Source organism: Sorghum bicolor, chromosome 9 (genome assembly GCF_000003195.3).
Source record: "Sorghum bicolor cultivar BTx623 chromosome 9, Sorghum_bicolor_NCBIv3, whole genome shotgun sequence".
Taxonomy (NCBI): domain Eukaryota; kingdom Viridiplantae; phylum Streptophyta; class Magnoliopsida; order Poales; family Poaceae; genus Sorghum; species Sorghum bicolor.
Genome location: NC_012878.2, coordinates 46,832,164 through 46,855,553, shown reverse-complemented (window position 1 = coordinate 46,855,553; position 23,390 = coordinate 46,832,164). Strand labels below are relative to the sequence as shown.

General features: G+C 43.6%; 2 protein-coding genes across 3 annotated transcripts; one reads left to right on the top strand and one right to left on the bottom strand.

The window, feature by feature from the left end:
* Nucleotides 688–3,712, bottom strand: LOC8077931 (peptide chain release factor PrfB3, chloroplastic). Of its 2 annotated transcripts, none has more exons than XR_002447282.1 (6): nt 3,525–3,712; nt 2,890–3,107; nt 2,425–2,625; nt 1,805–2,017; nt 1,217–1,404; nt 688–1,130 (listed from the first exon to the last, which is right to left on the bottom strand). XR_002447282.1 is itself a non-coding variant. In XM_002439665.2 (6 exons), the coding sequence occupies exons 1-6, from the start codon at nt 3,661–3,663 to the stop codon at nt 853–855; spliced, it is 1,230 nt and encodes a 409-aa protein (XP_002439710.1). In that variant the 5' UTR covers nt 3,664–3,707; the 3' UTR covers nt 688–852. The 2 variants fall into 2 exon arrangements, 1 of the variants encoding a protein (XP_002439710.1); XM_002439665.2 differs by having other exon boundaries at nt 1,217–1,397; nt 3,525–3,707.
* Nucleotides 18,828–20,154, top strand: LOC110430566. The gene is made up of 4 exons (XM_021448358.1): nt 18,828–18,950; nt 19,034–19,429; nt 19,507–19,716; nt 19,794–20,154. Exons 1-4 carry the CDS (start codon nt 18,891–18,893, stop codon nt 19,893–19,895), a joined length of 768 nt encoding a protein of 255 aa, XP_021304033.1. The 5' UTR covers nt 18,828–18,890; the 3' UTR covers nt 19,896–20,154.

The following is a 23,390-nucleotide window of genomic DNA, read 5'->3' as shown; positions in this document are numbered from 1 at the left end:
AAAACTGAATGTCTGGTTATTCTTTTCAGTAGAGGAAAACATAATAGCACATCTGCATCATCTTAGCATGTCTCAATTTTTCATGGTGAGTATGCTTCAGTTCCAACGCGGTTTGAGTTATTTTTGTTCATAACTGGCCTGTTCGGAACTCTATTGCTATTATAACACATATAGTCCCCTTCTGCACTTTCATTTTTATAAGAAAGATCAATTACCATGCAAATAGGAATCAATTGTCAGTTTTTTTAGCACACTAACCATCAAGGTTGCTACAGGTACTATGAAAAGATGAGGGCTTGAAACACATTGATACATGTTTGTCATTGGTGGTGCTACATAGAAATAATAAAATAATGCGTTCATTTCCACCAACAGCCTCCTCTTGGAGTTTCAATTCTACTCCATGATCTCCTGTTCGATGACATGTAATTCGAAGTGCTTAGTAACAATGTAAACTAATAAGAATGACCACAGTTGAGTAGCAGTTCAGCTACTATAGCGTACATTCTGAGTATCTATTTCTTGACCTTATGTCTCTTGTACTGACATGGTTGTTGCATCAAATTGTTTTTATCACTGTAAAAGTTGTTATTTCCCTAACAGATGTAAAAAAAAAACATGAAATGGCTTTTCAATGGTGTGTATCTGCATGAACTGACTCTTCTTTGGTTTCTATGACAATGGGAATGAAAATAGTGCAACAGATTGATGTTTTGTATACCTTTTTGGCTTGAAATATGAAATATTTACAGAGGTTATCTTATGATGTGGTGTGGTCTGTAGAAGAAAGGAAATAAATGTACAGAATCACAATGAGCGAACAGATCAATCAGTTGGTGAGAGCTGTGTGCATCACAATTGTCTGGAAGTAACACGGCCTCTGATGAATGGTTCGATGTCGCCTTCCAGGACTGAGTTCAAATCTGACAACTGGATACCTGTATTGAGATCATGGACCAATTTATGAGGTCCAAATGTGTATCTTCGTGTTTCAGAGTTGCACTTATCCTCTATTGCTTGTCTGTTGATCAGTTTTACGTCCGATACTCTCAATTCTCTAGCTACTAGAAGGAGCTTTGCTTTCAACCTACTTGTGGCTTTTAGCTTGTTTGCAAAGTAGCTTCTCTCACCTGTTGATAGGATGCCTCGTTAAATTCCAGTCACGATCACAGTAGCATACCAGTTCACATCTGCGTAAGCAATGTTTGTTCAGTACCTGAACTTTCAGCAGTGACTCCACTTGGTACGTGTTGAACCCTAACAGCAGCTCCGTTTCTTCTGCCTCGCTTCTTATGTACAGAAGGTGAGGGAGAGGTCTCTATATCACCGTCATCCAAGTGAAGATCAACTGGTCTATCCAAGAACAGGGGAATTATGTCGACTCTAGCTGATAAGGCCTGCAAGCTTTGGTACATATCGGGTTAGCCATTCTTATACACATAGCAGCATATGGAAAAAGATCATGATAGAATCAAAAGTAACACATGAGGTTTAGCATTGGAATACTAAATCGGAAAGCAATACCTCACAATCTACTCTATCCAAAGTAGTTCAATGTGCCGCTGGTCTATGCATATTAGTCAACAGTTTTGAGCTTAAACTCTGAACATGTGAGGCTCAAGCATTACTTTATTTGACTTGAGCAATCTATTGGCTAATATATCTTGTAGAGCAGCAGCAGCTTACTACTGTATGACATTTACATGTATAGTTTGTCATGTATATATTAATCTAAACTTGGCACTAAACAATTCCTGATGAATTCTGATAAAAATTAACAAATTACAATAGAAAGCATAATCACCTGATCAATGTCAGAATTTTCAAGGGAGGAGTATATCATTTGATGCATTCCTTTTTCTCCAGAAAGGGTGCCAAACATGTACTCTGATTCAATCTCCATTGCTGCAGATTGGATATGGCCACTCGTTGAAAATATCTTCTCAATCAATCCAACCTTGTAACCTTGTTTCCGTGCCCAACTTGTATACATGCCAAAGACCTTCTCTGCCCACAGCTGCAGCAAACAAATATCAACATTTTTGTGAGTAAAAAAGTATCATAGTTAGCCATTTCAACAGTATATACCAAAACTTCAAAAAGTTGATATGACCACATTCAGAGTAAAATACCAACTTCCATCTAGCAGTATGAGAGTATGAATCACTATAGGCTATTAGCATATTTGAAAGAAATTTCATGAATTAACTGACCATTCAGTAGATTTATTTTTTACATGGACTTGAGCAGAATACTAATTAATGACAAATTCATAAAGGCAAAAAGGGCAGCAAGGTTATCTATTCAAATTAGAAAGGTGAAATTGTAACTAAAGCTACATCAGTATCAGTATTTCTTATAATATTATTCTATTATCATTACCTTTGACCATACACATATAGAATGCAACTACAGTTAACTTACCTCAGAAGTAACACCGTTAGATACTGCAGTAACAATAATGCATGCTCCCTCCTTGTCATATGGACCCTTAAGAAGCTTGTACATCTGGTAGCGATCTAGATACTCGCTAGCATCTACTGATGATTTGTATGCTTGCTTAAATAGCTCACCATTTATGGCATCCATCTCTGATAGTTGACTAATCAACTTCGCCTCTTCAGCCTGCACAGTATATCTAATGGTCACCAGCCAGAAAACACAAGTGCCAATAAATTGTAGTTTCTGTGGACAAAATAAAGACAAAAAGGAAGTCGAAACTGTATATTTGCATATTTTAGTGAAGGGAAGTGTCAGAGTACACATGGTTTAGCTTATCTTCTGAAGCCTGTTCACATGCATGAAGCATCACACTATGTAAAGCATATTTGTTTCTTGAAATCCTGAGCACAAAAACTGTTTGAACTCATATTACTATAAAGAAAGCACCTTGAAGCGAAGATCTTTTAGATGGTCAACCACCCTGATAGCATCTGCCAGAGCAGAGAGCGTCTCATGTGACTTAGCTGGATTATCCCACAAGTTACGCTTCCGCAATACTTCTTCCTGTTTAATTCTCTGTGCTTCCTCCAACTCCAAAGCACTGGAAGCAGTCGTTTCAACCCGCACAACTGCATCTTCAATCCTCTTTTTCAAGGAGTACAGACCTTAAAACACCAAGCAAACAGTTTATTTAGGAACTTGAGCTTTTGGGTTTAAGGAACAGTACTTTGTTCTGCTTGGCTCAGTGCAGTGATTCCCAACCTCTGAACTTTGATGCCAAAAAAGATTTTGCGTTCTACTCCTATATTCAGACTGCTTGTTATCAGGGAATCAGGTGAAAAATAAACTTTGTGCCCCCGAAATCAAAGTTTTGGACTGTCTGCGAGTTAAGTGGGCAAAAGCTAAGGAAAGGAATAAGCTTGCCGGACAATCTCCTGACCAACCAAATTAGCTATTTTGCTACCCTCTCCTTTCTCAGTTGGTCCAATTGACCCCGCATTGTACACTAGGCATCACAAAATTCAACGGCTTCTTCCGCATCCTCCCAAGGATGCGCATAAAGCTGCGGGTGGCGGACGTACCAAGTTTCTTATAGGAGGCAGCGCCATCACCGCCGCGCCCGTCCGCCGGGAGGGCGGCGGCGCGGACGGCGAGGCGGCCCGTGCGGAGGCCGGACGCAGAGGCTCGTGCGCACGTTGCCGGCGAGGTGTCCGCTGCCATTCCAGCGGGGAAGGTGGCGGCCGGCGGGAGGGGGAGGCGGACGCGAGGAGATGGTGGGGGTGGGTGAGGGGGTGGCTTAAGAGTGGAGGGGAGGGGTCGGTGAGGCTGTGCTTGTGCGGCGGAGGGAGGGGCAGCCTGGCGCGGTGTGGCTCACACGCGCCTCATCCGTGGCCCAATCGCCGCGCGCCAATTTGGTGTGGCGTCCAGAAGGCTGAGCAACATTACGTTTATGGCACGAGTTTTGAGGAAAATCACTTGGCTACCTCATCATCAAATCAAATATTTAGTCTACGATAAATCCGTAGAGCACTCTGAATGTTTCGTTTACGATAAATCGGTAGAGCAGTCTGAATGTTTCGAGCTCTCAGTACTCTGAATGTTTCGAGCTCTCAGTACTGCTCTCTCTGTTTCAAATTAAGTGTCGTTTTCGGTTTCCGTGTCATAAGTTTGACTCGATTTGTAGAAAATACGTATAATATTTGTATCATCAAATAAATTTATTAAAAAATTAGATTTAAAGATCTTTCTAATAATACTAATTATATACTATAAATATTACTATTTTTTAATATATATTTAAACAAAATTATTTCTCAAAAAGTAAAAATTAAACAACAGTTATTTTGGGATGAAGAAAGTAGATTCGATTTCTTATGCAAATCCGGTCTCTCACCCTCTCCTTCTCCAAGTCAAGCGGCCTTAGTAGGGGCTTGGGAATGACGGGTCGGTCAAACGGTGGGGATGACGAAAAGAAGCTGTCACGTCCTAGTAACAATGAAGGCAACCGAACCAGGTTGAGATAGGGCATCCATGGCCATAGCTCGTCACGAAAGGAGGGGGAGGAGAAGAAGGAGGTTGGCGCGGCCGTACTACAGCTTCGCTGATGCTCTAAGGCTGCAGAGCTCCAACGAAACCCTAACACGACCGAAGCACGGTGGCGGAGCTTGAGCAAATATAAAGAGAGTGCACTTGCCTTGTGGGTACGTAGGATTTTATCGTGTAGGTGCAAATATAATGAAAAAATGATCATAATCACTGTTTTTTAATATTTTTATGGGTGTGCCCGCACTCTGTATCCTTTATATAGATTCACCCATGCCGAAGCAGGCACGAGGAGGAGGAAGAACAGTAAAGTCGAGGGTTGCAACACTCAGAATGTGCAATAGGGAAACTCTTATGAACTATTTAAGTGTCAGTTGATGTCTAATAAAGTTTATCATTTTGATAGATGTGAGAAATGTGCTATAAAAGGTCATGTAGCATGTTCTCGAGAATTTACCAGCTCAATTTTCAAAGATGTTTATAGATCTATGTTTTGCTTGCTTGTGTTTATAAGGGTGGGTATGTATACATTGTGAGCATTTGTATTGTAGTGTGTTTTTTTTTAAAAAAAAAGGAAGTAAGATGTGTTATCTTGCATTTCTTGAACCGGTGCGTCATTGTATAATAGGGCTTAGATGGCATGAAGCAAGAGACACGTCGTATAGACACATACATAGTGTCATATGGTCTCTAGTACACTAATAAAAAAGTACTCCCTCCATCCCAAATTGTAAGTCATTCCAAGAATCTTGGAGAGTCAAACTATCATAAGTTTGACCAAATTTATGTAATAAAATAATAATAATTATGATACCAACTAAGTATCATTATATCATTTCTTAATTATATTTTCATCGTATACTCACCTTATGTTATAAATCTTAGTATTTCTCAATATAATTTTGGTCAAACATGAAAATAGTTTGACTCTCCAAGATTCTTGGAATGACTTATAATTTGGGATGGAGGAAGTATTTATTATTATTATATTTATGTATCTCGTAGACTTTAGTTTAAATTAACAAAAGTATATATAACGTTCGCAAAAAAAACAAAAGTATATATAAAGACAAAAAAGGAGGACATGCCCTGCAAGCCCACGGACCAAATTTCAACAAACATTTCATGCTCTTGTCATGTGGCCCAGACTCTGCCTTGGTCCCGGCCTAGTGAGGGTGTGTGGTGTTATTCTTCTCTCTATACATGTATGATTTGTTTGGATAAATTATACTCCATCCGTTTTCAAATTGTAAGCATTTTAGCCTTTTCAAAATACATTGTTTACTATGCTTCTAAACATAGGGTGTAATTAGTTCATGTTCTATTTACTGGTCTGGCTACCTATCTAAGCCTGGACAACCCAAATGTGTCCCCCCTCCCCCAAGTCTGTTCTAAACTAGCTTGTTTGGTTCGCCTGTTTTACCTAAGCCTATATATAGTGTAGATCTTGTTTTGATTGCTTGGCTAGTCCATATATAGTCACCTCTGTGAGGGTGAGTTTACCCTTAGTCATGTCTTAAATGTTACCTCGGTCTTCCCCCTAACAACAATGGTGCATCATGGAGTTTTAGTTCGACGACACCTAGACACTGTTGGACCATCATCGCCGCCGCCCTCCACTCATCCCACTGCTGCAAGACACCACCATTTACTCACCCACTCGCTGCCAGTGGCGAAGGGCTCGGTAGGGCTAGGTGTGGCAGCTGCCCTACCTTAAATTTGTTTCACTCTTCTTTATCCTAGCTGCATCACATGTTTTTTTTAATGTTTGTGCTATTAATCAGGCTCTGTAAACTGTAGGCCACACCTTGATTGTTTTCTGTCCTCCGCCACTGCTCGCTGCTCAATGTAGATATGTATATTGTCATAATAGAAATCAAATAATGCCGGGAGGTGGGCGGGGTAGGGAGTGGAGCGAGATGGGTGGCGTGTGGTCAATGGAGATCTAGCATCTGGATCAGGGTGTAATTGCCAGAGAGCAACCACACCTGCATTTGTGCTGGTTGGGTGGGGGGCAAATCTGCTGGAGCCAGATGGATCTCCACATGTTTGTCATCACCTGCTACTGAGCATAGCAGAACACAGGCGGCCATCACCTCCATTGTCGCTTGCGACGTTCCACTCGCGATTCTTGCCTCTATGGGCCTACCCCTCTCGCACACCACCCTCTTGTTCCTTGTCTTGAGATTCGCATGCGATGCCAACTGCCTCCTACTCAGCTACACCACCTTCGCTCCATAGCTAGATTGCGCTATCACCACCTTCGTCGAGCCTCGCTAGCGGTTATCGTCCTCATTGTGCGGGCAAGCATGCATCATGCTTTGTGGAGAACCAGGAGTGACATGAGTGGCCACCAAGTGCTAGCCAACCTAGGCTTGCTGGAAAATAGATACCCATTGTGTTCCGAGCTAGCTAGACTAGGGGTGGTCGGTGGCCTAGTGGGCCTAGTTATTAAGCCAACATAGGGAACCAAACAACCTCAAGATAGCTTCTTGGAGCCTGGATAGATGATACACACCCAATGAAACAACCTCATAGTGTATATTCAAGTGCATAGCAAAAACTATATGTCCTGAAAAGACAAAATATCTTATAATTTGAAATGAAGTAAGTACTTTTATACATTGGCCTCTATAATTTGTTAGAATTTTCGATACAATTACTAATAACAATGAATACTCAACTGTTTTGACAAAGCCAACTACTAATACATAGTTTTTACTATGTTTTGTATTGATGTGAATCTTATAGTATAATAGATGTATGATATTTATGAATATAAAGTGAGCAAACGATCTACATAATGTTTTGATTATACAACTAATTTTAAAGTATTTTGAGTTTCAATAATTGCAGTTGAACCGTGGCAAAAAGTGATAGCTAAATACTTGATTTTTGTCATTTACAAATACAAAATACAATCTTCTATACATGTATTATTTAGAGCCACATAATGAAACAACATTTTAGAGACTACAAAAGATAAGGGGTTGTCTCAAAAAAAGATATGGGGTCGGGAACCTATGCACAGGCTCGTCATGCTTCAAAGTTTATCATGATGGATCTTTTTGTCAGCTATGCATTGGGCTTAGTAAGAGAACAATTTCACCGAAATCATACACAAATTTGACAAGAATCAGTTCATTTTCATGTGAAAACGTGTGAAACAAAAAATTTTCCTACATACCAAAGGGGGCTTAATAGATTGTCGTAATAAAGCTTTTTTATTTCTATTTTAAACATCTTGTTCTTATTAAAGTATGATTGTACTTTGGTGCGAAAAAAGCAATTGCAATAAAAAAATGACTAAGCATACAAAAATGTGGAGGCCAAAATTATACTCTACTCCCTTAGTGCCAGAAAGTATATTATTCTCACTTCTCAAGAAGTCAAATAATTTTAACTTTAACCAATCACATATAAGAAAATATTAACATTTATGATGCATAATTAGTATCATTATATGAATCATTGAATATGTTGCTTTGTAATAAACTTATTTAGAAATACAAATATTACTACTATTTTGTACAAACCTAGCATTGAAGAAAGTTTAACAAATATGTATATTATAATGACATTCTGTTTGAACGGAGGGAGTATTATCTAAGAAGGTGTTTTTGAGGGCTCCAAGGTGAGGGGTTTTAACAAATCCTTCACCATCCCAATCTTCTACAGTCTAGAACTTTGAAATTTATTTTTTTAATATTTCCTCTCACATTCCAAAAACTGGAGCGTAACAAAACAAACTATTGGCATGCGCAATCCTTGTCTCAAGTGGAAATAATATCACTTTTCTAGTTGCTCTTCTATATGGACCTTAAAGGAAAGTTTCCCGGAGGAGAGTAAACCTGCAAATGGAGTATATTGGTGCGCCCCTATTGCCGCCCCTCCGCCCTCTGTTATATGTGGGTCATGGTTGAACCGCCCCTCCCTTCAAAGGAACCATGTTGGCCCGCGGAGCACCTAGGGTCGAACCTGATGCAGAAGCAGAACGAAAGAAGTCTCTCATATGAAGACGAACGAAAAAACCTTAAAAGCTCTGGCAGCCTTAAAGCTAACGAATAATTAGTGTAAATTTAGCTACAAATTCAATCTATAATCGGCTACCGATATCAAGATGCAATTTGATTCCGTGACATCTCTTACGACAATCTAGAGGATATGCAAGCATACCACATACCGCACGGCCAGTGCCCAATGGACAGCCCACGCGCGCTGCTAGCGTACGGCGGGAGTAGACCGGCGAGCGGATGGGTGGCAGGCCTGGCGTGGCGCGGGCAGCATGGCAGTGACAGAAAGGAGACCGGCAAGCGGGAGTGGGCAGCTTGGCCAATGACGAGCGCAATGGTGACAGTAGAGTAGCAAGTTCGATGGCCAAGCGGGGCCTCACCGAGGCGAGGCGGGCGGCGCAAGGCTCCCTCGTCGGGAAAGCCGCAAGTGAACGCCAACTACGGAGGGAGGTGGCGGGGGAGCGGACGCTGCAAGCGGTGCGACCCAAAGGTCGATGTGGGTCAACAGGTTTTCGACCTTTTGGACCCTCTTCACGTCAGGAGCGACTCGCTTCAAACCGTTGGCTAAATCAAGGAGCAGACCATGTTTTGAAGCGGGTCGACCCACACCCCTTGCAGTTTGAGAGGAGAGCAAGTCAAGGGTTTGGACTTTATAGAGAGAGAGAGAGAGAGAGAGAGAGAGAGGGTAGATACTAGGAGAACTACAAAAAGTTTGTCACAAAAAAGTGTGCTCCTCCTTCCATTCACCCTGAGTCCCTGACCCAAACCACAACGAGTGGCTATTTGTTCTCCAATTTATCTGAACAATGGGTCCAATATGTGGGAGCAGTCAGTCAGGCAGGGCATGCGCTGTTCCAATTGCAACGGCTTTTGCTAAGATTATCCTCTTATGGGGATAGTGAGAGAAAGTTTTAGTTCGTCACCGGACCGTACAAGCTGGGTAAGAGCATGTTATTTTTTTCAGCAAGCATGCTAATGCTATACTATTTGAATAATGCATTTACTAACCAATCAACTAACAAGTGCACAGAGTATATAGTAATGCCCGTGCTAACGCCACGGTTTTTTCTAGAGAATGCTATAGTAATTTTTTTAGAGTTTTAATTTTGGGTAATTGTTTTTAAGTCTATATACATTTTATGAATCATCAGTATATAAAGACATCTTTACATTTTCTCTAACTTTTTAATCAAATATTGGATATCTTCAGATATGTTGTCGTAGCATTCGTTTGCACGACTCGCCAAAATTTCAGCCAATATATATATATATATATATATATATATAGACAATGACATATAGATGGGAAGTAATTACGAATCCTTTTGCATTCTTCGGGCAATCATATGGTTAGTTTTCCAGGACGATACTTCAATACCATGCTCCCATTTGCTTGTGTCGAGTTTTTTGTTCTCTACTATATGTTTAATTATTTTTTCCATTCCTATTAACTGTTAAAACCGAGAGACCAGGTTAATTTTGAATTGTTTAGTTCAATAAGTTAAAAAAAATATGTACATCATATAGATATTATGTTGTACCGTGTTTCGAAGATCTACACATTCTATCATTTGCATTCCAATAAGTCCATCATCTGCATTCCAAAAGAGTCCAATACTTGTATCTCTCGTTTTAAAGCATTCACGATTGCGAGGTACCAGTGACAGAGTGGAATATTGATGGGTAGGAACACTTGCAGGCATAGAAATTTATGCTCATTATATACTCTTATTTGGACGGTATAAAATTTATCATATGGCAAATATTATGCTTAAGCTTATCATATCAGCTTTTAAATAATCCTTTACCCTTGATTCAACCGCGACTTGTCTTTTAATCTCTAAATCTTCAGGATCTTGCTCTCCATGAGCTTTTAGGATCTTGCGCCGGCGTCACAGGCAAATTTTTTTCGCGCTTGAGTAAGGGATACGTAGATCAACTAGAATTCGCTGATCACCGTCTCCCTGCTGTCCAGGCAAAAAAAATTTCACGCTTGAGGAAGGGATACGTAGATCGACTGGAATTCACTGATCACTGTCTCCCTGCTGTCCGCCGATCAGACCGTCCGTCCGTCGACGGCGCCGGGGTCACAGGCAAAAAAAATTTCGCGCTTGAAGAACACGCACCTAAGGGCGCTCCCCGGCGCGGCGGAGAGGCTGACGCTGTGCAAGGCCGACCTGCTCGACTACGACGCGCTGCGGTCGGCCGTCGCCGGCTGCCACGACGTCTTCCACACCGTGTCGCCCGTCACCGACGATCCGGTACATATACATGTAACCTATAGTACTTGAATATGAATATACTAAGATCGATCTATGATCACGGTACATGTCACGTACTGTAACCAGGCTGGCCTTTGGAGGAAAAATGTTTTCTCTTGTATGTACTCCAGTAGGGACCATATACAGCACCTACCGGCTACTGCAGCTATTTATTATTTATTATTAAAAAAAGGATCAACCAAAATCACAACATATTACTCCAATAGTATAATATTTTTGCGACAGAAACTGTCTCTTGCATGCATGCATGCATGCGTGCAAAATTCACTCCCTGAGCCAGATGCGTGTTTTGATCTGGTTATGGTAGAGATTAGTGGGCCGAATTAGTGGGCTGCGGTGGAGATGAGTTTGTTGGGGCGTGAGTTTGTCTGGTCTAATGACCCAAGAAGTTTTCAATTATAGTGGAGATAGAGCAATAATAAGTAGTCAACTTTTTAGCCAATTGGAGTACCCATACCGTGTGAAAAACTATGCTTCATCAGGAGAGAGAGAAACTGAGGCATTCGGTTATGCAAATTAATTATTCTTTTATTCGTATTAAACATAATTTGTTTATTTTACTCCATAAACTCCAAATTCAACTTGGAAGTTTGGATTTAAGGATGTGTATTCACTGCCCAACAGTGTCCTATGTTTCTGTTGTGCTAGAGTCCTCTCCCCCACAGCCGTTGGTTGCACTTTGGGCCACTCATGGACTCAGCCCAGTGCACGCTGCTTCTGCGAAAGAGGCTGTGAAGCCCACCCAACTCCTGCATACGCAGCCCGTGATTATAAAAGCAGAGGAAGCCCTCTGCTAAAAAATAAAATAAAATAAAAGCAGAGGAAGCCCCAAAGTAAAATAAAATAATTTTCAGCAATAGATGTAGATAAAAAATCATGGTCCCGTCTAATGCATCGACATAAATCTGGTAAAATAAAAAAAAGCAGAGGAAGCCTCAGAGTATTTATTTACATTTTATATTTGCGTATACGAACAGAAAACGAGGTAGGGTGATGGAAAATGTAGAATCGATGAGCCGCCGCCGGCCGCGAGAGGCACCACATCCTGGATAATATAATAGTGATGAGACGAGGCACGCCATGGACACTTGGGATCGGATGTTCCTCAAGCATCCAATCTTTCAGTCTGCCGTTCATGCTTCATTATTGCAACAAGAAAAAAAAATAGTTAAAGAAACAAACAGGCGAGGTAAAGACGACAGGTTTGGTGAGCCGGCGGCGGCGGCGGCGGCGACGAGCGGTGGGTCTGGGACGACGACGACGAGACGAGGCACGCCGGCGGCGGCAATGGGAAGGTTCGTCCCATACTCCCATCCCATGTAGGAGTATATATATATATATATATATATATATATATATATATATATATATATATATATATAATTGTGTTGCCTAACCTGATTTGGCATGCCTGATTGTGCCAACTGCTCCCTGTGCTAGCTAACAAGGTTTCCTTTATTTCTTCCGTGCCTCGCGCCATTGTCCTCGTGTTGGAAGACTGGAAATGCAAATGGAATTGGAACCAACGCAGCAGTAGGGTTAGGATCAAGTGGTCAACTTGCAATGTTGCGTGGGTCCACCTCCAAAAACACCATCAGACATGAGGCATGAGCTAGCCGCCCCTTGGTCGTCCTATTGTCCATCCAACTATATCCTGTTCATTCGGCTTGCTGAAAATTCGACTGCTACTAATGCTAATTTGATATGAGAAAAAAAAAATCTGTTTTATGACTCAACATTGATTCATGTCCCACTTGAACTAGCCGGCCAGCTGATCAATTTCTCTCGCCTGATGATGTCATGATGGACTGCTTCTGCTTAGGCGAGCTCCGTACGGTAAAAAGGTAAACCATGCATGTGACGAGTGAGGCGATGATGGGTTGACGTGTGTAATTAAGATGGAAACAGCACCGAAAATGACTGCACACAAACCGTTGGTTTACATATCAAAATCCATCCGCACGGACGGACTCCATGGCCTTTTAGACTTGAGTGATGAGGTCACTGCGTCAGTCTGTTACTATTTTTTTTAAAAAAAAAATCGTTACTTACCCTTAACGGGATGCGCGTATATATATTGTGCAGAGGCGACTATTTGACTGTTCGGGCTGCTTAAGGCCTTGTGTAGTTCGCAAAAATTTTCAAGATTTTTCGTCACATTGAATCTTTGGTCGTATGTATAAAGCATTAAATATAGATAAAAATAAAAACTAATTGCACAGTTTACCTGTAATTTATGAGATGAATCTTTTGAGCCTAGTTACTCCGTGATTAGACAATATTTGTCAAATAAAAATGAAAGTGCTACGGTAGCCAAAAATCAAAATTTTTATGAACTAAACAAGGCCTAATTCCCTATGCTTTTGGGGCTTGGGCACGCACGAGGTGGCAGGCACGCCGGCCGATCGAACTGTGGCGCTGGCGCCCCGGCCGGGCCGCAGTAACCTTCTGCTGGACTGGTGGAGTCTGGAGGTCGCAGACGACGAGACGACAAATGCGGGTTGTGTGCCAAGTCAGACGACAAAAACACATGAATCACGCCGGCACGCGCGGCACGCGCGTGCGTGCGTGCGTGCGTCCATATATACCAGCCACGCACAGCCATTTTTTGGACCTGGCCGTCCAGATCGAGCGTATTACCACGCTACATCACCACCCCAGCTTCATACGTGTACCGCTTGCATTTCTCAAATAAAAACGTACGGGGGGTTCGGTTGGCTTGCGCGCGCGCGTTGCAGAAACGAATAAACTACCAGTACTTTCGACAGTAGTGTCGTAATGCATGCGGCGTCTGATCTGATCGGGATCGAACGAAGCCTGTACCTAACATAACGACCCGTCTATCTAATTGCAAGAATACTAGTATACGCTAATAAGTACAGCAACCCCCGCGTGTCCGAGCTAGCATTATGATGTAGTACTAGTATAATATGAATCATATCACGCTCGATCGCGCCATACGCATGCGGGCGGGCTGACGACGCTGACCACTGCTGCCATTGCGACCTTGCGTGGCGCAGCGTGCGTAGATGGGCGGGCGACCACGGCCGCCTTGTCTAAGTTTGTCATGTGAAAAAACGCTGAGTATTGTAGCATTTTCGTTTGTATTATTTGATAATTATTATCTAATTATGAATTAGTTAGGATTAAAAGATATATATAATGTTTTATATAAAAATTGGATGTGATCGGAAATTTTAAAAAGTTTTTAGGTTTTCGGGCAGTTGGACATGGCCTGCCTTCCGGATGGCTGATAGTACTGCTGATAGAGAGACCAATGCGTGCGCGCGCCGTGCGCGCTCTCGTCTCGTCATCACCTGCCTGCCTTAGGGGCGCGCGCGCGCACGGGCGGCGTAACTGCGTAAGGGACAAGCAAAGCCCAAGCACGCGGATCAGATTAGGACGCTTGCTTGCAATTTAATTACTATCATCCTACATCGCCATCAACATAACATTTGATCAATCAGGCTATGAGTCCAAGTACTAATAACCAAATAAACACCTAGCTAGTAGCTTAATTCTACGACCTTCTTCAGCAGCGACTAGCAGATGGTACTGGTCGATTCTTTCTCGGTCGACGCTTGGAGCTCCTCCATCCACTGCACCTCTCGATCGATCACCAGTGATCAAGCCTAATAACTTACACGCACAAAAGTTACGTAACGTGAGCAAGCCAAGGCGGCTGCTGGGATTTCCCATCCTTCTCCCCCCGTGACACTAATTTGTCCATACATATACTACCAGCCGGCGGATCGTTGGATACATATGCATTCCATGCATCTCCAAGCAACCATTGATGGATGGCCTAGCTAGCTCCGATCCATACAGGTGAATGAACTCCCGAAATGATGGTTGATCGAGCTACGACAGACAAATATTGCGGTTTACATTTCACTTCACGTGATGTGAAACTCTTATTGCAATCAAAGTAATTGGCGTACTGTCTGCATACATTCCGGGTATTTTCTGACAATTGTTAGCGGTTGATGTTTTTCTTTCATTACATCATTGAGATGCGATGGCACGGCTTCATTTTAAATGTATATATACCTCTCATTTTTTTCCCTCGTTTTCGAGGCTCCTCTCTTTCTACTTCATGTGTTTTCAATTATTAATTGTTTTGAATTTTCAGGTATATTGCTTTTGCTATACACCTAAATATACGCTATATTTAGATACGAAGTAAAATCTGTGTCCATAAAGATGCCAAAATAACTTAAAATTTCAAACAAAAAGAGTACTCACAAACTATCTAATATGCCGCATGCATCCTGGTCCCACCCTCCTGAACCCATCTCCAGCAATTGCAAGGTTATATTATATGGTAGTGGTCAGTGGGAGAAGTGAGATGACGAGTAGGTAAAGCATCTTGCAATACTAGTTCATTGAAGCCCAGCAACTCCAACCCATCAACAGACCTCTATTCCAAATGTAGGGACTTGGTCAAAAAAATCAACTCTAACTCACCTCCTATTTTGGCTCCTATTTTTAATACCCTCTCAAATTATAGTTTCAGGTCTGTAAGTGCATTCGCCCCCGATGTGGGTTTTGATAATTAATGACAATCAAATTAGGGACTAACATGTTTATCGAGTATAATCTACAGGTGTTAATCCATTGATGGAATTGAACGAAAACATTCGGTGAATTATAGCACCCCTAAACGGTGTTTCGACTCAAGTGGCTACAAAGTTTTTATTCTTTGCTTGAGTTATAGGAAACGCCGCACTATCAAGAGGGATGCAAATTGAGTTGGTAAGATGAGGATAAGAGTGCTCAGGTCAACTTAGCTCTTGCGCTTGATAGACACACTTGCACGCACGAAGCACTAGGAAATTTCTTCTCTGCCAGGGTGAGCCGGTAGTACCGACCCTCAGGGCCGGTGGTACCGGCTGTGCCAGCCCTTTTCCTGAGTTTTGCGAGAAAATGAACTACCGGTAGTACCGGGCTCGGGCCGGTGGTACCGGCCAGCACCAGTAGTACCGGTGTGAAACGCCGGTAGTACCGGCAGGCCAAATCTGTGCTGACTTTGGTTGCGGAGATTTGAACTGCCGGTGGTAACGTCCTTCCACCGGTGGTACCGGTAATGGTCGGTAGTACCGACAAAAGCCCGGTGGTACCGGTAGGCTTATTTATCGCAAATCTTAGAGACTTCTTACCGTTAGATCTGAGGTAGCCGGTGGTACCGGTGGTTGCCCCGGTAGTACCGACAGTTGTTCAGTTGTTCAGGACCTGTGTATAAATAGCTCTTCCCTCATTTCTAACCGTTAGCTCTCCCATTCCTTCAACTCTACATCTGAGAAAATAGTCTCCAAGCTTTGACTCACCCACTCTCTCTCCCTCTTTGCTCCTAGACTTCACTCCTTGAGAGATTCGAGCTAGAGAAGTGAGATTAGAGAGTTGGGAGCTTCGATTTGTGACTTGAGCACTTGGTTTCTTTGTCTTGCCGGTTTGGTTTGCATTTGTTACTCTTGGGTTCTTGGAACCCTAGCCGGCTAGGCGTTCTTCGTGGTTGCCCATGTTGATTCATTTGTGAGGGCACCCCGAAGTGTTTGTATAACCCTTTGATTCTTAGTGGAAATCTTGAGCTAACCTGTGTGGTTGCTTGAGGGAGGAGACCTAAGTGGTCAGACCTTCATGGTCACCTCAACAACGGGGACGTAGGAACTCCTTCGTGGGGATTGCCGAACCTCGGAAAAAATATCTTGTCTTGCTGTGGAGGTAGCATCGACTACCCTTGTTCTTGTGTTCTTCGTGTTCTTTCCCTCTACTCCCTTTCATAGGTGAACAAGGGCCGATCTACGTTTTGGAGAAGAACCGAGCCAAGGGAACTTCAACATCATCCTCTACTACATCTTGGAGAGTGGGGTAACTCTCAGATGTGAAATCAAAACTCAATCTACTCTAATTTCGTAGCTCTCATAGGGCGTCGGTGGTACCAACAGTTGCATCGGTAGTACTGGCTGTCTTACACCGGTAGTACCGGCCCAAACTGTTGGTAGTACCGGTAGGCATTTAACTTCCGCAACTTGAGCTTTTGAGTTTCAGGTTTTTAAGATACGCCTATTCACCCCCCTCTAGGCCAATTAAATCCTTTCAAGGTCCCCAGATCCAGCAGCCCTCTATCCCCCTCTCATCCATGTGCCGCTCGTTCCTCATGCGCGGGCGAGCTTCCTCCCCGCCGCGAGCTCCCTCTCTGCCCGCCATTTCCTCCCCCGTGTGCCTCCGCATGTGAGATCCAGCGCTAGAGCACACCCACCTCGGTCGGGCGAGTCTCGAGCGTGGCCACCCGCGGCCCGCGTGCGGAGGGTAGGGTGAGCCCCGGCGGCGACTCGGCCGCCTGCAGGCGGTGCAGCGGCGCGTCGACCGGGGATGGCTGTGCAAGCGGTGCAGCGAGCTGCCATGGCCACGGCCTCTGCTGGCCGCACCTCCTTCCGGGGAGCACGAACACACCGCTGCCATGGTCGTGCGGCCTCTCTGGCCGCACCTCCCTCCGCCGCGGATGAGCGTGTAAAAGATTGGGGAAGAAAGGCTATCTCAATGACATGTGGGTCCCTCCGGTCATAGAGTGCTAGTATGAGTTTAGGGGTTTTATTTGACCAATGCGGCTGGAGTAGAATCGATTTCTTGGACCCAGAAAAATAGGGGTGAGTACCTAAATTAAAAGTAGGGGCTTTGATTTGGGGGCTTTGGCTGGAGTTACTCTTATATGGCAGCGGTGAGTAGGAGAAGTGAGATGATTAGTACACAAAGTGACTTGCAATACTAGATGGATATACAAATCCATTGAAGCGTTATATATATATTGCAGCGACAAGTAGGAGAAGTGAGATAACAAGTAGGTAAAGCGACTTGCAATACTAGATAGAGATACAAGTCCATTGATTCCATTGAAGCATTATATGGCAGTGGCGAGTTGGAGAAGTAAGATGATGCATAGGTAAAGCGACTTGCAATACCATATATACTATTCCACTAAAGCGTTATATGGCAGCAGCGTGTAGGATAAGTGAGATGACGCGTAGGTAAAACGATTTCCAATACTAGGTGGAGATACAAGTCCATTGAGATGAGATTAAAACTCACTAAAAAACTAATGGAACTGTGAGCTCCTCCCTTTCTCCGACCATGCACTACGGCAGACAGCGCCTTTGCCTAGCGTATGGTTATTTGCCGAGCGCTATAAATCGGGCGCTCGGCAAAGGCCACCTTTGCCTAGCGCAGGACCCTCGGCAAAGACAGCGCTCGGCAAAGATTTCTTTGCCGAGGGTAGTGCCCTCGGCAAACGGAGACGCTCGGCAAAGAACGTCTTTGCCAAGCACCAGACGCTCGGCAAAGGCCCGCTCTTGGCAAAGGACATCTTTCCCAAGCGCCAAGCGCTCGGCAACGGCTTGCACTCGGCAAAGAGATAACACATGTAACATGGGGTACCTGCCGTCACCCTTTGCCGAGCGCCCTCCGTTAGGCGCTTGGCAAAGACATCTCTTTGCCTAGCGCTGACGTTTGGCGCTCGGCAAAGGCATCTCTTTGCCTAGCGCTGAATTTTTGCGCTCGGCAAAGGCTCTCTTTGCCTAGCGCTGACTTTTGGCGCTCGGCAAAGATTTTTTTTATTTTTTACTTTTTGCTTCCAAACTTTTTTGTTTTGCATTACACATTATTTAATAGTATATGTTAAGGTTTTGGTAGTTTTTAAAATCTTTTTATTATATATCTTTAGTTAATTTGGTTTAATTGAATTTCTACGATAAACGCGGGTTTGAACTGCAGGTGTATCGAATCTCCGAATTCGACGGTTCAAAAATTGATATTCGCTTTACATAGCGTATGTTAAGGCCATATCCAGAAGCACGCATGAAATATCGAACATCTCGCGCACGGAACACGGCGACCAAGTTGCGCGTGAAGTGCTATTAAATTATATAAAATGCAAATGAAGTCGAAAAATTACATAACTTAGCGACACGTCTTTGGAACACATGTGGATGCTATGGTAAAAATTTGGTAAAGTTTCGTGCATGTTATCACGGAAGTTAGTTAGAAACCTAGACATCTCTCGTGTGATAACTTGTGGCGGCAGCAGCACGCGACTTTCCGGGCTCACCGTTTGGCCATGCCAGGTGTTCCTCACCATCAAGGCAACCGCAACGTGGGCGGCTTCGCCCGAGCTTGGGTACGTCATCATGTTTGTAACTGTTTCCATGCTTTGATTTAACTAGGCAAAGACTACTAACAAACTTCTTTTCGTTCTCGCAGTCGGCGGCGCACGGTGGCCAGCAATGCTCCTACTTCGCGGCATATACCATGTCACACAAGGGCAAGGCGACGTCCGACGTCTCCTTCAACCCGGAGGACCCGCCCGAGGCGTACACAAGTGAGAGCGCCTACAAGAAAGTCACCGAGTACCACGAGGCGGCGAGGGCGATGCATGGGTTGGATTATGATCCAACGAATGACAACATCGATGCACGCCTCGTCATGTGTCTTGGAAAGGGAAAGCAACATGGGCGCTACTGGATGGCGAACAGCGTGATCGACAGCACCACTACTCCCTCTCTCTCACAGATCCGAGCACAGACCACGAGCGGCTCCGGACTCCCGCCGATACGCGAGCGGCCGGCCTATGCACAGGCCCGGGTCGAGGCACTACAGGTTAGTTTTTGTTTACTCATCATGCATTAAGGATTTTCTTCTCGCTTCACTAACATTACCTTTGCAACAATGTATAGGCCCAGGTGGAAACTTCGAACAAGAGGGCTGACGAGCTGGAGGCGGTTGTGGCTTCAGAGCGGGCGGCGCGGCTGGCAACTGACCAGAGGATGTCAGATGTGCTGGCGTTTCTGCAGAGTTCTTTAGGTGTTACTTTGCCACCCAACTTGACGGGTCCACCTCAGCCTCCTCCCGTCGTTCCTCCCTTCGTTGCTCTCCACACTACTCCGGTGAGTAATATATATCACACATGCATGTTATTTAGCTATTTAACTTTGTCTCATGCAATCGCTGCTCTTGTGTGTAGCCTCAGTCGGCGGGTTCGAACCAAGTGGCGAACGAGCATGGGAGACCGTCGCCGCCATCAAATGGGTGGCCCGAGTACGCACCTCCACCGCCGCGTGAGTAACGTCGTCGAAGAAGTTGTCATGTATTCCTTCTCTTCGTGTCATGGACTTGGACTTGTTGTGTGGAACTTCATGTCATGGACTTGGACTTGTTGTGTGGAACTTCATGTCATGGACTTGGACTTGTTGTGTTGAACTTCATTAGAATCAAGTTGTTGTATGGACTTTATCGCCGAATAAGTGATGTTATTATGAGATATATGTGCTATTGTGATAAATCCTTTGCCGGTGGTGATAAAATTGATGGAATTGTGATATAAATGGTGCTACTTGTGTTCATGGTGATATCAATATGATATATATACATATGATTTGCTGTGTTTGCAGTGAAAGAAAGCAAAAAAAAAACGGATTCCAGCTTTGCCTAGCGCAGCGCTAGGCAAAGAGTCTTTGCCGAGCGCCGCGCTAGGCAAAGCTGGAATCTTTGGCGCGGGACAACAGCAACCTACCCAGCTTTGCCGAGCGCCAGGTTGGAGGCAGTAGGCAAAGACTTTTTTTAAAAAACAATTTTTATCCTCTTTGCCGAGCGCGTTGTTGGAGGCGCTCGGCAAAGAAGTTTTTTTTTAAAAAAAATTAATTTCCTCTTTGCCGAGCGTTGTCTTGTAGGCGCTAGGCAAAGGAATTTTCAAAAAAAAAATTTGCTCTTTGCCGAGCGCAGAGTGAAGACGCTCGGCAAAGAAAGTGTCACGGTGCATAACGGTAATGCCCGTCGCTTTTCTTTGCCGAAGGCCTTTTTGGCGCTAGGCAAAGGCTTTGCCGAGCGCCCGATAAAAGACGCTCGGCAAAGAAGCCTTTGCCGAGCGTTTCTTTGCCGGAACCTCTTTGCCGAGCGCCACGCTCGGCAAAGACTTTGCCGAGCGCAAATCGCTCTTTGCCGAGCGTCCCAGGCGCTCGGCAAAGGCGCTGTCTGCAGTAGTGATGGTTGTCATCATAGCCCTCTTTGCTATGTGTGGATGACACTTGCGGCACATGAACGGTGGCTAAAGGACTGAAAAACATTATATTGTTCATCATCCGGCCCTCATTGCCCATCCCACTAAACGCGAACACACGGATGACCTCATCCCCACAACCAAAAACAGAGATGTGAGATCATATCATGCATGCATGCATGACTTTTTTTTTGGATTGGTGGTCAATATAGTGTAGAACTTATTTTCATAACGGTCTTAGAGATATTGTGACTGAGTTTTGCAGCTGCAGCTATCTCTTATTTCGGACTAGTCGTTGTTTCTGATGAAGGTTGAAGCTGTAACGATTTCCATATTATCTATAAAAATATCAACCCATCCTAGAAAACTAAGACAAAAATGTTTTATTTCACCTCATCTCAAACCAAACACAACCTAAATTATTGCATCTATATAAAGTTAGACAAGTGATTCAACGTAGTTGAAAAGTACATTAGGCTGTATAGCCCTCAGCCCGCCGTATATTGTGCCTCATATTGACCACTTGCATCCAAATTGGGTGCACTCCCAGAACTAATTAAGATTGTAGTCATTTTCCATAGTGGTGACCAAGAGAAGTGAGACGATGAGTAGGTACATAAGGCAACTTGCAAGACTGAGTTAGCTAGTTCGTCGGGATAAGCTTAAATTTTGCTAAGAAAAAATATTTTTGTTTATCTTGGAGATGTAACATTATATTAGTTATTTGAGTGGTTTATATGGATGAAAGGGAAGGAAGTGTGTAAACGAGAGAACCAAATGCACCACCGTACCAACTCTCACTTTAAAGTATTGCACCTCAATAAGTCTGACGAGTGATTCAACAGAATTTGGAAACGTATATCATCTCCCCAATGCAGCAGTTTAATTAGGTGTTTTTTATTTTCCTTTGGTATATATATTTTGTTTATTTACGTGGCACGAAATTTGACTTCATATGGATCGAACACACGTCAAGGATCAAGACTTACACCTACTACTACTGCTACTAGTCGTCGTGATCCAAATTAATCAATAGAAGTGGAGTCTTGTAAGCAAGTTCATGATGAATGAGGTAATATCGATGTTACATGTTTGAAAAAACAAAGCTCAAGAGAGCCTGCGGCCTGCCACATAAGTGCATGCACTTTGCCACACTCTCAACATTAGAGTACAAAACTTAGTCCAACAAACTACGGCGTTATTCTACAATACATGCCAAACTTTGAAACCTTTTCTTCCCTTGGTCCTCTGTTCCTTTCACACATTTTTCACACATATAACTGACTAGGTAGCTAGCTAGCTACTACGTAGCTAGTATCAAGGACTACGGAGCTCCTATAGATGATGGTCGATGGATCTTCCTCTCACTTTCACATATAGGGCCTTGTTTAGTTCCAAAATTTTTGGCAAAATTAGCACTGTAGCAATTTCGTTTGTATTTGACAAATATTGTCCAATCATGGACTAACTAGGCTCAAAAGATTCGTCTCGTCAATTCCGACCAAACTGTGCAATTAGTTTTAATTTTTATCTATATTTAATACTCTATGCATACGTCTAAAGATTCGATGTGACGGGGAATCTGAAAAGTTTTGCAAAATTTTTTGGGAACTAAACAAGGCCTAGGAGTATACGACATTTGGTCCGTCCTTCCATCATACATACTTGTGGTACTGTCCTACAAAACAACGTCAGCGTCGATCGGGCGTCGCCGTGAGTCGCCGCGCGACCCTCCGCAGCGGGCAGGCAGGCCAAATCAAGAAGCAACGGCCGGCCGTCATCTTGATGCGCATGGGTCAATGGATGCTGCTTGCTGTCCGCCTGTCCCTGTCCCTTCAATTATATTCGTTGTTAACCTCAGGGTACAGTATATACTCCTAGCTAGCACCTCTAGGTGACACGGAAATCTTATCCATTTGGCGTTGCTGTACGTGTTCAACTCGTCTGACGACGATGATCGAGAGCTCGTGTTCACATATGCATGATAGCTGATCATCAGCTGCTCATCGTCAACAGTGTGTCCACGTCAAGCAATAAACATAACCAAAAAACGATTTAACTGTGAACTCCCGATGGAATGTGAAGCATTTATCCGGATGACCAATGCATGCATATGCATGCAATGTGTATACGACCTCGACCTGCATGCTCATCGTCATCGTATATATATAGCTTGCAGTACATGCTGCCAGCACTGCACAGTACACACACACACACACACATGCATGCAGTGGCTACTGAACCGCGCGTACCAGTATCATGCATGCACATATATACATAGTACATGCATGGGATGGGAGTATATATTAATTATCATACAGGAGTATATGATGTACTCCTCCTAGTAGCTAGTTAATAATAACGTGTTTATTTGTGTGGTAGTAAAAACTAAAAGTAGCTAGCTAGTGTCGACGTGGAAATCTTATCTCACTCTTATCTTACCCAAAGCAGCAGGGGCTTCAAGTTGTTTCTGTGGCTTATCCGATCGTATCCTCTCCCGGTTCTTACTACTACACGGAAACTAGCAGCAGCAGCGATGGACGAGATGGAGATGGCGAGAAGGAT